This window comes from Theobroma cacao, chromosome 1 (assembly GCF_053813885.1).
Source record: "Theobroma cacao isolate CCN51 chromosome 1, ASM5381388v1, whole genome shotgun sequence".
In the NCBI taxonomy this organism is placed as follows: domain Eukaryota; kingdom Viridiplantae; phylum Streptophyta; class Magnoliopsida; order Malvales; family Malvaceae; genus Theobroma; species Theobroma cacao.
In genome coordinates this window covers 15,362,725-15,377,343 of record NC_142639.1, presented here as the reverse complement: position 1 = coordinate 15,377,343, position 14,619 = coordinate 15,362,725, and the positions used below count along the sequence as shown (strand labels likewise).

The window sequence follows — 14,619 nt, the reverse complement described above, 5'->3', positions numbered from 1 at the left end:
TTGATTTTCATTTACACCAGCAAAAATCAACCACAATATCTCCCTCTGCCGACAGAACAAAAGAAGTACAGGCCACAAAATAAATGAATTTTTTTTTTAAAAAAGTAAAAATAGAACTCAATTAATTAATATACTTTAAGAAATAGAGTTATATCTATGAGATACTAGTAGTATATGGTCAAGAATAACACACTGAAGCCCTCTTTGTTTGTTTGTTTTGCAGGAAAAGGAAAGATGAATTGCATACCAGGCAGCCATGGGGATCGGCTCCGACTTCTCTGACTTGAGTGACTCAGCTGGCATTTTTAACCAAAAAAAAGGAAAGGAGACTTAGCAGAAGAATAAAGAAGACAACAAACAGTAGATAGAATATGTGTGAGAGAGAGGATTAGCGTAGGAAACGTTCAATTATCAACACAGAGAAGGATGCTTTTTATTAGGAGAAAATTAAGGGATAAATACTCAGAATTGGAGATTGGAAAGAGAGAGAGAGAGAGAGAGAGAGGGCCATTTTTGACGTGTCCAAAGGCGCATGCATGCAATCTAACGTTCCTTAACACTTGGCTATCGCATGCATACATGCACCATAGCCTAAATTATTCTTGAGTTTTTTTTTTTTTTTTCTAGTAAATATAATATATCTTAATTAAAATTCACCCATTAATTAATTAAGAAGCCTGCATGCCTCACCTCCATATCTTTCAATCTCTCTACCATTTTAATTGTTCCTTTTGTTTGTGAGAGAAGATTAAAGCCTTATCGATTAGTAAATCGCCTCCTCCAGCTCATGGCATAGAACCCAACTGGCTTGAGGTCTGGGATTTCTGTACAATTGCCACCTGAAACCGCTCAGCTCACCCCCAAATTACAAGAGCCAAAGGAAAACCCTCCCAGCCTCAACCACTTACAACAAAAAAAACTCAACAATCACCCAAACACAGCAAATCACAAGAGGACAATTTGATTATCAAATAAGCCCATTTAACTCTTTAAGAATTCAAATAAGTCCTTGATATTTATTGTAGTCAATTAAATTTTTATATTTTTATTTGGAGTCAAAAAGGATATATCATAATGAATGGTGTTATGATATGATTACGTGACCACATGATAATATAAAATGACAAGACGTATTTTAATTAATGACAATTAATCAATTATTAAGATCTATTTGAATTATAATAAAAATAGACATTTTAAAAAATAGCCCTAAAAAATAAGATGTTTTCAAAAATAATTTTTGTTATAATTTTAACTATATTTAACCCAAATCGGATAAAATTACTCTTAATGAAGTGCACATGATGTTACATGTTATATACAAAAACATATTACACGCTATATATTAAACCTCTTTATATTAAGTACACATGATGTTACACGCCGTGCAATGATATTATACATCATGGTGAAAAAAAAATTCACGCTATGTACAAAACATGTTGCATACCATGGTTAAAAAAATATTATTATACATCATGTTGAAAAAATATTGTTACATGCCATATTGAAAAAATATTATTGTTACACACCATGTTTAAAAAATTTTGTTATACTTTAACACTCGAAATATTTTATTACTTCTGAGTCAAAACTTCAAATCCTTTCAACTTTCTTCATTTCTTTTTGTTTTTCTTTTAAGATTTGACATCGATTAAAATGTTTCTAACATGTTTTCATAAATCAAAACATAATTTTTCTTACTTAAAATACCTATTTCAACTAAAAAAAAAAAAAAAACTCCCTTTGAAATCCTAGGTTTATAAATTTTAAATTCTTAAATTTATTGATGTCTAGGATCTGAATTGATTTAGTTAAAAGTTATTTCAAACATCTGTAATCATTTCTATCATTTTAGTTTCATCCAAAACATCTAAAAATCAAATTCCCAAATAGTCATCCACCCAAGCACATCAAAACCATCTCTCGGCGTCCTGAAAGCACGAAAGAGAAAAATCGAGAGCACAGTAGATGGATGTTGAAGAGAAAAATCGATAAAATTAGAGAGAGCTGGATGGTGAGAGAGAAATCGAAAATAGAGATGAAAATGGAGAGAAATTTATTTGAAATGATTTCAAGGATATTTTTATCAAGTCATAACTAAATATGGTTAAAAACAGTTAATTTCATTTAGATGGCTATTTTTTAAATCAAGTTATGAACATGGCCATTTTTCACAATTTTCTCAAATAAGGGGGCAACATAAGGACTTTGATAAATGCAATGAAATAAAATTTTTTAATTTTTTTAAATAGTTCAAGAGACCTTTTAAAACATTATCCCAAAGTTTCAAATTATTTCAAAATGGTATACACTTGATCTATGTAATAAGATTTTTTAATTAATTGATTTAGATTTCTAAATTTAACGTTTACTTGATCGTTTAAAAAAAATCTCAGGAATTTGACTTAAGAAACCTTACCTACGATCTGGCCTTGGACTCATTCAACCATTAGTCCAGAAGTTATAATTAATTACTGCTACCTTTTTATTAGCCAATTCTAGAAGGAAGAAAAAGAAGTTAAGATTCATTTTCAAATTTGTTTTCCCATTGATAACTAGAGATACTGAAATTTTCAATTAACAACCCAAGGTGATATAATAATCCTCTATTCCCTTCTGCCATTCTGATTTCTCACTTTTGTTCTCGAAAATGAACTTTGGACATCTGACTTTCGATGACTTGATGAGGGAGAATGGAACTGTCCCGAGGAGGAGGGACAAGCACCAAACATATGAATGCAAATTAATTACGCATGCATATGCATTCAATTTCCAACCGAGAGGAAAAGGGCAATGAGCAATGTGTAGTAATTAAGCTTAATGTGGTGAACAAAATCTTCTTCATTCCCAAAGTAACTTGTCGTGCTTGTATGATCGATTTAAGAGGAAGAGGAAATCCGAATCTTGGACTTAATTTGTCACTAAGAACAGATGATGACTATCATTAATCCAAATCCAAATCTTAGCTGTGAATGATAACTAGATATAGGGTTATACTATCTACGCGTGATAAATTAATTTTATACACTTATTACAAGGTAAGGGAGCAGTTTAATCATGTAAATGCCTTAGCTACACTTGTTTCAGCACTATCTTTGCAGTCGAAAAAAACCTTAAGTCGACAAAAACCACACACCTTTCCATGTGATTTTAATCATGAGCCAAACCCAAACTCACCCTCAAGGATATGTACTTATTAAGCATTATGTTTGGTACGCGTGAATGTACTAATTAAGTACATGGTAGATTTATCGTTCTTTGTAATGCCAAGTACCCTATACGTACCTTTCTCCTTTCAATAGTATGAAAAAACAAAGAGGGGGAGAGTGGTGTAAACTTCACAATTTGACCACTACTAGATACTTTGGATTGGACATGGCACACAAACAGCTGATAATAGAGTTGGCGTCTATGAATCAACAAGAAAAGACTTAAGGCACATCATCTTCCATCCATCACTATTCTAGTAAAATTGGATTGTATCACTAATTGAGTATCTTTAAGTGCAGATTGCATTAAGTCTAAGGGAAAAAGAAAAATCCTTTGGAAAAGAAGTTGGGCTTCCGAGGTGATCTAGCCCATGTGGTACAGTGGCAATGGCCCCAGTGGCACTCCTGATTTCAAGAAAAGAAGTGTGCATGGCCTACACATAAAAGGATCCATTTTGATGCGGTTTATCTTTAATTTCTTTGTGGACTATCACTTTTTTGGTATATCCCCTTCTCTTTTCTTTTAGTTATCCTCTTTTTATATTTTTCCTCCTCCTTTTTTCTCTCTCTGAAGTCTAAACTTTAAAGCAAAGACTCTTCTTTATAGTATGTATATATTTTCTTGCTTGCACGTATGCTTTGTTTAAGCCCCCATTGCTTTTCCCTTAATGCCCTATCTTAGTCCTAGTGGAAGAAGAGAAAAAGGATGCAGTGAATTGAGTGATGATACAGATTCAGGCGTAGCCCGTGACGTTTGCAACAACCCAAAAAGAGAAAGGTTTTCAAGTTCCAACCACCGTCAAGTCGAAAACTGTTGTTTCTTCCTCCTTTTCCTTCCCTTGTAAAACCTGTTAAAAGGGTTTGCCCCATTCCTCCAAAAGTAATCCATGGAAGGGTTCCAAAATGAAATATAAACCCCATGAAAATGGTTCCCAGAACATGCATTTAACAATCAAAAGAATCACGTGATCTCTCTCTCATGATGTATGTGGTGGTCTATGTTAACATCTGCTCTCAATCTCATAGTCATAGATTTGATTTCAAGTGCTAAAAAAGGGTAGTACAATATGCAGAGAACTGTTTTTACATCATAGGAATTCAAAGGAAATATACAAATCTTGAGAAACCAGCATTCTTCTCTTTTCACTATACTTTTTCATTCCGAATATGGTCAACCAAGATTCCCAATTTTCCATTGTAAGAGCCTCCAAAAGATTGAGCCATACAAACATAAAAACAGGAGGAAAGGGTTTAAAAGAAAAAACCTTCTCCTTGACAACAAGATTCTGCTCCTCACATGATAATAATGATGATAATAGTAATAATCAATATAACAATTCTCTTCTTAACCCAATAATCCCCCCTAATATACAAAGGGAAGGGAAAGAAGTCCATCCCAAGGCATATCCATTAACTCGTCTCAACTCCTATATTTACGTGATCCTATATATATATATAAGCTTTAATTTAGCACTTGGGAATGGCAGCTTCACAATGCACAAGTTGGCACCAAGCAGCTTGAAAAGAAACCCAATCCTCTCTTCTGCATCAAATAAAAAAAACAAAAGGATCAGAACTTTAACTTGACTGTACACAATATTAACTTAAGCAGGATTGGTAACATGGATTAATGATTATAAAGCTTAAGATAAGATAATGGGAGAGTGGAGCCTACCTTTTTGGGCTTTGCGTAAAGGAGCTCAGGGGAGATTTTGTAGAGGTCTTCATCAACGGGTTTGGGCGTTGGCCTGGGCAGAGGAGTGGGGCTTGCTGGTTCCTTCACGTCACTGACCTCCCAGTTTTGCTTTTTCCCTTCTTTAACATGCGACTGACGTACTTTTGTCTGTAAATTTCAAACGTTATTTACCAAAACACCCATTTACTATCATTTGGATGAGACATGGCAATGCATGTTTATCAACTCAGCATCATCATTCCATCACCATCCCATTTCTGTTGATAATAGAGTAAAGATAGTGGACAAGATTTCTTGTTTCTTTTTCAAAACAAAATATTAAAACAAAGTCACATTAATTTGACTTTAGAAACCAAAAAAGCCTTTGGTCCCCACCGGCATTGGAAAGCATTTTGGTATGTTTTAGCTAATAAGCTGAAATTGCATTTCCTCCTTCACATGGGTGCTGCTATGCCTCTCATTTTGAGCATAGCAGTTTCTGTTTCTCACATTGTTTGGTGAGCTTCTTTCTGTATTAAATTAACACAAAGTGAGCTTCTTTTGTGAAATTTTCTTTTTCCTTTTCGACATTTTGGATCCCTTCTTGTAACCAGGAACTCCTTTTCACAAAACCACGCATGAAGAATTCAGTTCTTTCCAAGAAATCATAGCCTTTCACACGCATGAAAAGAATAAACATAAAATCCGAAGGAAAAAAAAGTACCAAGTATCTCAATGCACATGCACAGGTGAAAAGAAAAGAATAAAACTCTACTACCAAGAAAAATCAGCTTCAATATGGAAAGGAAAACTGGAAAAAGAAAACAAGGAACATGAGAAAAATTAAGGCTTAAGCTTCTTCTTCTTCCTCTTCTTAGCGCTTAGTACTTACCCTTCTGCGAGGAACAACAATCATGGCAGGAGTAACGACGTCATTCTCATAAAGATCACCAGCAACATACAAATCGCGATCCTCGGAGTAGCTGTAACGAAGCAACCCAGCTTGTCTAGCTGATTCAAAACACTGAGTAAAAGGGAGGTCATTGTTCCAATCCCAGCTGCCAAAAGCTGGAACATGGCTCCTTCTATAAAAATCCTAAAACAAAACAAAAGTTATCTCATCAGCAACAACAATGCAAGTACAAAACCAAAGAGAAAAAAAACACATACACACGTTAACCAAAAGAAGAATAAAATTGAAACTTTATTCGAAGCGTAGTGATGGACAGGGGAAAAAGGGCAGGCTCTAATACTTACATCCATATTGTGACAGAGAGAGAGAGAGAGAGAGAGAAAGAAGTGGTGGAATATCTTGGAGATTGACCTGACTTTCGAGATCAAGAGGCCCTTTGAAAGAGAGGAGACTTGGACTGGAGAGTTTCCAATTTGTGTTCTCTTTCTCTTGTTTCTTTCTTGGATGGGCGTGGGAATTCTGGCAAATTTAAAATGGGGGAGGGGGACGCTATGAGAGAGAGGAAGCATAGGGTAAAGTAGGGGAGTAGGGGCATGGGGGATCCAAAGCAATAAAACTTCTGTTAGGTAAAAAGAAAGTAACCCAGATAACGAAGTTTCACAGTAGCAGACAGAAGGACAAAGAGGTAAGGTAAGGTAAAGAAAAAAGGTTAAAGGCGGAGAGAGAGAGAGAAGTAACAAGGTTAGGTTGCTTTTGATTTGGGCTTTTAAAATATTCCATCTTTAACTTTTTCACAGGGGTAGGGTTATTTGCGTTGCCTAGTCTGCCGCTGATCAAACGTATGAACGTATATTCCAAGGCTTTGATTTCTCTTTTGTTTTGTTTTCTTTTTGGTTTGATTTGTGGATTTCTCAAATCTCCAAGCAAGCAAAGGCTATGCTTTGGCCTTTTTTAACGCCACACGCGTAGCCCAGTAAAACTTGGTGCTTTGTGCACAAGAGAGTGGCTGAGATTGAAAAAGTTGAAATATAATAATACATATACCTATCTATCTTTTAATTGGTTAATGACGATGAAGTCAGTAAGAGGTCAACACTCAACAGTGCAACTGGGTATAAATGGTACTGGGAAGGTAACAGTCTTTTAAAGTTGAAACTTGCAGGAGACAAAGCTCCAGTTAAATAGAATATATTATCTTTGCAGTTTATTTGGAGAAGGACATGTGCACACCAGCTCTGCCCTTTGCTCCTTTCAGCTTTTCATTAACTCCTTACTTAAACCCTTTCCCTTTGGGCTGTGCCCTTTCATCAGTTGATAGTTTTCTTAGCCTACCCAAATTGATGATAATGTTTTCATTTATGCAAGAAATCAGTACCATTCCTATTTCTTTCTTCATTTTCTTCCATTCCATCCAAAGCCTTAATTGTTTATACACATTCTAACAGTTTTCACTCTCAAGTTTACCTATGCTTTGCTTACATCGCAAGGGGATGAAAGGAAAAGGAAAGCATCTATATATGTACACGGCAAAGAAGTGATAGAGTAGGTTTAGGCCAATGACCCAATTGCAGAATTTTCTTCTTGTTGACAAAAGGAAATAGTTTAACAAATAACAAGCTTGCTCTTAATGAGTCTTAGCCCCTTAGCTTAACATTCCTCTCCATAAAACTCAAGGGATCAAAATTTGTACGACTATGTATGATGTAAGCTACTCCTTTTCTCTTTTTGATGCAATATTTGATGTAAGCTACTTTTATTTTGTCTTAATGCAATTTCCTCTTTCACCCCCCAAAAATCAAAAACGCAGTTTACATTTTAAACAGTATGTTGCCCCGAGGCGCAAGTAATGGGATTCAGATTCACTCGCATTTATTAGCATGAAAACCCCAAAAAGAGAGAGAAAGAAGGAAAAGGAATAGCACTCTCTCGTCAATTGTCATGGAGATTCTAGCCATACCGTTAGTTTCAACTTTCAAAACCGAGAGGCTAGTAGCCAAAGAAATGGAAGAAGTTGAAGAAAAAGATAAGAGGAAAGGTTACAAGCGGAGGGCCCTGTTTCTGCTGTAGCACTGGTAAACATGAATTCCTTCTTTATTGCTTATCTTTTGTCTGCTATCGTATGCATGAATCTTTTTTTTTTTTTTTCAAGAATGCTTTGCATGAATTGCAACTATCACCACCTTTGCATTTTTCAAAGACTTTATCATTATGTCTACTATTTTTCTCACAAATTCTTCATGAATTTTGTCAAAATTTGGTTTCGAATTGTCTAATGCTCTGGTCAACTGAGAAAATTTGAGCCATTTGATACTCGAACAATACATCGGACCTCACCATTAACCTATTGGGTCATTAGTTGGAGCATTTTCAGCCAGGCAGGAACGTAGGAAAAGCATTGCTTAAAATGCCAGCAACTGCTGTGCTTTTTCATCGAAGATTGCACGTTTGAACTCATTATTTTTACCACAAAAACCTTGACATCATTCACGATTTGACGTGAATTAACCTTTTCCGAAGAACCTTGTTCTGTTTCATACCTCGGAACAGTGCATGCCCCAGATTCGGAAGTATCTATTTTTTATCCAAATTTAGTGTTTTTTTTCTTTTGGCCTTCAGAAGTCAAACTGGATTTTATTAAGATTTTATTACAAGCGCAAACAGACAAAACATGACAATGCCCGAAACTTTCTTCTTCTTTATCTTCTTCCCATACACTAATTCGTACACCATATATGCTCTGGTTAACAACTTTGCTAATACAACTTAAGGATCGAAATTCATGAGACTGTTTCTCTATTACCAAACAAAGAAGGTTTCCCCAAAGTTACAAGTCATGAAACTAACTCACTCTGAATAAAAAATGGGGAAAAAAGAAGGGACAAAGGATAAACAAAGAAATGATTCACTCACTCTCTTGTCAATTGTCATGGAGAATCCAGACATCATGTAGTTTGAAAACCCATCTTCAAGAAAATGAAAAGGGCGTCAAAGAAAGAAATAAAACGCAAGGTTCTATACAGCTATGGCACTACAATACATGAATTTCTTCTTTATTCCTTGTTGTTTGTCCTGTATTGTTTGAATGAACTTTCCTTTTTCTCTGAGAAGAGAGGTTTGCAACTTTGCGTGAATTGAACCATCAACCATCATCTAACGTTTACCATATCTTTCCAGGGTCGGTATATACTGCTATGACTTTTTCTACCTCTAGGCAGCTGGACTACTTGTCTCATTTGCCAAATTTTTACCCCGGTTGTTCCCTCCACTGGGTCAAGCTGGTCAGTTTTTTTTTTTTTTTTGGGGGGGGGGGGGGGGGGGGGGGGGGTAATTAAAGAAAATAAATCAACCAATAAATACAATATAAGGATATTAACTCATACACAATATGCCTGTGTAATCATATAGTAATAATATACCTTTTATCTTGAGAAAGTTCAGATTATGGATTTAAATTTCAATGCACAAGCAACCACATGTACATGAATAAGAAAAAGACATTATCTGTCAATTGTATTACCAAGCTAACGATAGTGCTACTTACTAATTAAAGTTTGCTGTAAATGTCATTTGGAGGTTATTTAAGATTAAATCCAGCTTCCTTATTATACATAGGGCTAATTAAGCAACAAAATAAAAAACCGGTTTAATTAGTAAATATTTGGTTTAGTTTGGGTCTTTATTGTATTTGATTCGCAATTCAGATATTAATTATATGAATTTAATTCGGTTCAAATTTTTATTCATAAATTATCAATTGAATCCGAACCAAATTAAATAGTAATTTTTTATGTTATTTTTAATTTTTTTAAAAAAATAAAACAAAACATCAACCAAAAATGGAACGAAAATTGTATGCAGCCCTAATTAGTTAAATGGCGAACGGTTTACAAGCAAAAAGGGGGAAACGGAAGCAAAGAAAGAAGACCAACCCTCAGATGAGATGGGCTTGTAGAGAGAAAGCATCTAATTATCAGTCAGAACCATTGGGCCTATTGATATTGGTTGACTATAAAAAACAAATAGCTCAATAATTGTGGTCTGAATATAGAAAAAGTTGTGCTGAATGAGAGGAGCTTTAGTAGCGGGTGTAATCGTTGTTCGGAGAGAAAAGCAAGGGGGCCCTCTGCAATCATTAATTGGCACTCATTATTGATTTTTACCCTCCAATTCTATTACTTTATCCGATGCACCAATAATTAATATACTAATTATATATGTGGTCATTGATTTTTGTCGCTTCTAATTAACTTGGCATCATGTGTTGTGGCTCTATATATATATATATATTTAACATTTTAATTCATTGAATTAGATACTTCAGACAGCTAGTTGTTAGCATATATATTAGGAAGTAGAAACTTCTTATAAGTGTTGCCTAGTTAATTAGTCATAAAAATATTTTAATGAATATTCTTTTATTATTTTGAGTCAATGATAAGTATTTGTATTATATTTTTTTAAAAAAAAATTAAAAATCTCTCTTTTCCTTAAATAAAAAAAAAATGAGGTTGAGATCCAAATAATGTATGAAAATCAACTTTTAGATTTTATTCGAACTTGAGAAACATTACAAGTTGTGCTCACATGGCATTTTGGATCTCCATGGGGAGGATGTCATAAATAAAGCACAAGCTCATTGAATCTCACATCAAATTGAATATATATTAGAATGTTAATTATTCATTAATGAAATATATATAGAAAAAAAATATGTGTAGATTATGTTGCTTCATCAAAATTTGCACAAAACCAATTGAATTCCATCAAAAATTTTATAGTTGAGAGAAAAGATTTTATAGAAGAAATTATCCTTATCTCTAAGGAAGGAAGACAAGTAGTAGGAGTTGCTTGGCATTGGTTTGTTAAGCTCTAGCTATGTAGATGGTGTTTGTTTGGGCTTCAAAAAATAAAAGTAAAGAAAATAGAAATAAATAAATAAATAAATATATATATATAGTGAAATTTGGTGGTTCACATGATCGCATGATAATTGTTAGACGCCAGTGATTAGTGGCTGGAATGTTTGCAAGCTCGAAAGCTCTTTCTTCCACGTGGTTTTGCACGAATAGAGTGTTTAGGCTGGGATTATTTTAAACTCGAGAAGAAATGGTTTCAAGTACACTGGATATATCATTCCCATAGCATCCTGAACTAGTTTATACTTTCCATGTACATATCCCAGCCAGCAAAAGAACAAACTGCAGCTATTGCTTTCCATAGCCTGAAAACAAGACATGAGTCCTCAACGTCTCCATGGCCATGGGCAATAATTTATACACCCTCTTACCTCTTAAAATTCCTTTATAACCTGAAAGTACTCTCTTCGCTTCCATGCACACTATGAAGACTTGATTGCAAATTCAAGTAAAGCTAAAAACATGTATTCAAAATCAATGACACATCACATAATATTCGTCAAGTCTGTGTACTTACAAAAATCCATCAAAATCTTTCTGTCTTTATGTGGCGGTTATAGAACCCACCTACACTCAAAGCATCTTAATTCTTAAACAAAGCCAATGGGCAGTGGACGATGCAAAACAGAGATAAAAGAAAAAGCAGTGGGCCGAGAACCACCCGTGACCCTCGAGTCCGGACAATTCTCCATCACGGGTCCAAAACTCGTGGTGCTCAACTCATCTTGTCATCAGTATATATGAAGGCCCCAAAATTTTTGAGACACAGGCTCACCATTGTTTTCTTGAGGCTTGAGCTTGTAGTAAAACGAAAAAGCAATGGCTACAGGGAAGTTGGTTGCTTCAATGTTGATAATGGTTGCATTAATGTTTGAGGGGTCAAGGGCAATGACCTTGTGTGACATAGACGATAAAGGTCTGGCGGACTGCAAGCCATCTGTGACCCAGCCGAACCCAGTCGACCCTTCACCTGACTGTTGCGAGGCGCTTAAAGGGGCCGACCTGGCATGCTTGTGTTCTTATAAGAATTCAATGTGGCTGCCGTCTTTTGGGATTGATCCGATGCTTGCCTTGAGTCTACCTCCCAAGTGCAATCTCCAAATGCCTACTAATTGCTAAGATAGCCGTCTCTCTCCTTTTGTTTACAAAGCAATCACTAGCAAAGTGGTACGTGCTCTTTTAAAAATTCATTCTTCATAATCAATAAGTTTAACAACCCTTTGCTCCAAATTAATATTCTAAGATGTCGCATTAATCCAGAAGCCCCAACACATCCTTCCATCACCTCTCCTTGTATTTCTATGGTCATATCATTACTAAATTTTCTGTTTCTAGTACTATGATATGATTACTAATGTTTTTGATGTGCCATTCCATCCACCATGAAAGGAAAATAATGTCTCCTTAATAATTTGGTTTCACGTCAACGTAGTGGAGAATATTTCATGTCAGTTTTGACGGTGCCATATGTCATATTCAGTGCCTATCCGAGGACAACCATGAGCATGAGGAATCAAATCATGAATGTGACATACTGACCTGTGCCCCGGACAATTGACCTCCATCCTTTCAAATTCCCAGAGCTAGGGAGGAGGAGACAAGGGGCATCAAATTTTGGTCCTATAAGCACTTGGTTACTTCACGTACTCTTTGACCCTGAAACTATATCTCCCGCCCGCCCCATAGCCCCAATCCACCATTCTTGTAGCCCAATTGTCATGCTCTCAATTCACCACACGGTTTGCCCACAAGTCAGTTGTCACATTCAGGATTTTGGTCCTATGAACACTTGGTGGCTTCACGCAACCTTTGACCCAGAAACTATATCTCCCGCCCGGCCCACAGCCCCAATCCACCATTCTTGTAGGCCCAATTGTCTTGCTCTCAATTCACCGCATGGTTTGCCCCCCCTCACCCTAAAAAAAAAGAAACCAAGAAAAGTCAGGTAGCTAAGCAATTAGGATCTCCCGCCAGACTACTACCCCAAATGCCAATTATTAGTTATTAGCGACCATTTCCATCTTTTATTTATGTATCTTTGAGAAATGTTATTTATATTTTGTTTCAGGTTTCCGGAGGAGAAAGAAGATGCTTTCATGTTTGTCAGCCTTTCAAAAGGTTTTCTATGTTGGTGTGGAAGATGTTTGCAAATCTTGTATCTGTGTGTATTATGTGTTTACTTGAAGTTTGTAAGGACAAGTGGGCTTCTGCTCTTTTGAATTCTAACTCAGGATCTTGAAGTTTACTAGATTTGAAGCAATTGGCTCATTTTCTCCTTGTTCTTTCAATGGAAAAAACCAAAAGAAAGAGGCAAAAAATTTATAAATTTCAATGTTCTTAAAAATGGGAAAGGAGCGAGAGAGATTGGCTTTAAGATCACAGTTGAACCCAAAAGTTTAGTCATGGATTCAACATTTCTTTTAATGAGGCCGCCATGCATCCGAGACAGATGTGTGCTCTAGGTAGCCCTTTGTTATGGCGTGACTCTTCACCTCTTATTTGTGATGATTCGTGACTCTCACTTGAGATTAGATCTTTTTGAGGCTCAGACCCCACCCAGTAAAGGCCCAAATATATGACTTCCAAAGTTAAAGCTATCCAATAGTGAATCCTCCATTTTATGCAAGTCTCATTACTGTAGTAGTTACCACGTTGAGCGTTGGATTAACTTAAAGGCCCACGAAAAGGATGCTATCCTTGACACATCTATTGAACAAAAACGTTTGATCATGAGTTCTCTTCGTGGGCCTTGTCCATTTTCAACCCCACCCAGAGCCACTATCTCGTTTTTTGGTTGGTAGAATGCCAGACCCCACTCTCTTGGCCATAGCAGCGACTAGCAATCCTCACAGAAAAAAAAAACAAGATATGGAGAAAAATGCATTGCCGAATCCATCCTTGAAGGCCCAAGGGGCACAAAGCCCACGAGAGAGCGAAACCAGTTCATGACGTCACATGCATTAACAACAAAAAGAGACAGGAGAAAATAATAATAATAAAAGAGAACAACAACAACAACAAAGGGCTTCGAAGCAGATCAAGTTTTAACTCTGTAGGATTGGATTAAACAAAAATTATGTTTTTTAATAAAAAAATACACGTAAAAAAAGAAGACAGGCACAATAATAATACAAAGTAACCATCCTAAAGTAACGTGAGGAATTACTTTAGACCCCCCCTCGTCATATGTAGCTCTCGTCTTTTTGCCTCGCGGCCTGGGTTAAAGCGGTGCTAGTTAGCTACAAGTTAGCATACCAATGACATGCTCCCCAAAATGTACTCCTTTAAACTTAAAAAGGGGCAATGACCACCATCTGCATAAAAAAAAAGGGATACTGACCGCAAAGTGAATATTATATCTACGTGTTTTCCTTTCCATTAATTTGTGAAGACAATCATCTGCTAAAACAATTTTTTGAGTCCTCAATTTAAGGAGGCATGACAAATTCACCCACATTTCACATTTCCATCACGAGTTCACGAGAACCCCTCCCCACCCTTGTTGGGACCACTAGAGACCTTATCCATTCACCACGACCTTGCACATTTCAAAAGTCTCATCGGACACAGCCTTACACCCAATGGACGCGTGTCCACAACTTACTCGCTACCGTACTTATGCGTCAAAGCCAATTTTCTACTTTATTCTCGCATCCCCCTGCCCAAGGACCTTCTCTTTCGTCCACGTCTCGAAGCAATTTATATTTTAGTCACCATAAAGACAATCACGATCACGCTTGCACTTATGCTTATTTACAGTAAAATAAGACATAGCCATTAATTAACAATTAAGGTAAAGAATAGATCCTACGCTCATTGTCTAATGCTAATATCGTTGACCCCGCCACCAACCATAAACCACCACTGCAAAACGGACACAGAACCCTATCCAAAACAACGATA

General features: G+C 36.1%; 2 protein-coding genes across 2 annotated transcripts; one reads left to right on the top strand and one right to left on the bottom strand.

Moving 5' to 3' along the window:
* Positions 1–4,213: 4,213 nt before the first annotated feature.
* On the bottom strand, positions 4,214–6,380 carry LOC18612640 (pathogenic type III effector avirulence factor Avr AvrRpt-cleavage: cleavage site protein). The gene is made up of 4 exons (XM_018118914.2): positions 6,145–6,380; positions 5,780–5,983; positions 4,888–5,055; positions 4,214–4,755 (listed from the first exon to the last, which is right to left on the bottom strand). Exons 1-4 carry the CDS (start codon positions 6,367–6,369, stop codon positions 4,702–4,704), a joined length of 651 nt encoding a protein of 216 aa, XP_017974403.2. The 5' UTR covers positions 6,370–6,380; the 3' UTR covers positions 4,214–4,701.
* A 5,089-nt stretch (positions 6,381–11,469) lies between these two features.
* LOC18612639 (putative lipid-transfer protein DIR1) lies at positions 11,470–12,976 on the top strand. Its single transcript, XM_007049542.3, has 2 exons — positions 11,470–11,883; positions 12,785–12,976. Exon 1 carries the CDS (start codon positions 11,536–11,538, stop codon positions 11,833–11,835), a length of 300 nt encoding a protein of 99 aa, XP_007049604.3. The 5' UTR covers positions 11,470–11,535; the 3' UTR covers positions 11,836–11,883; positions 12,785–12,976.
* Positions 12,977–14,619: the final 1,643 nt, after the last annotated feature.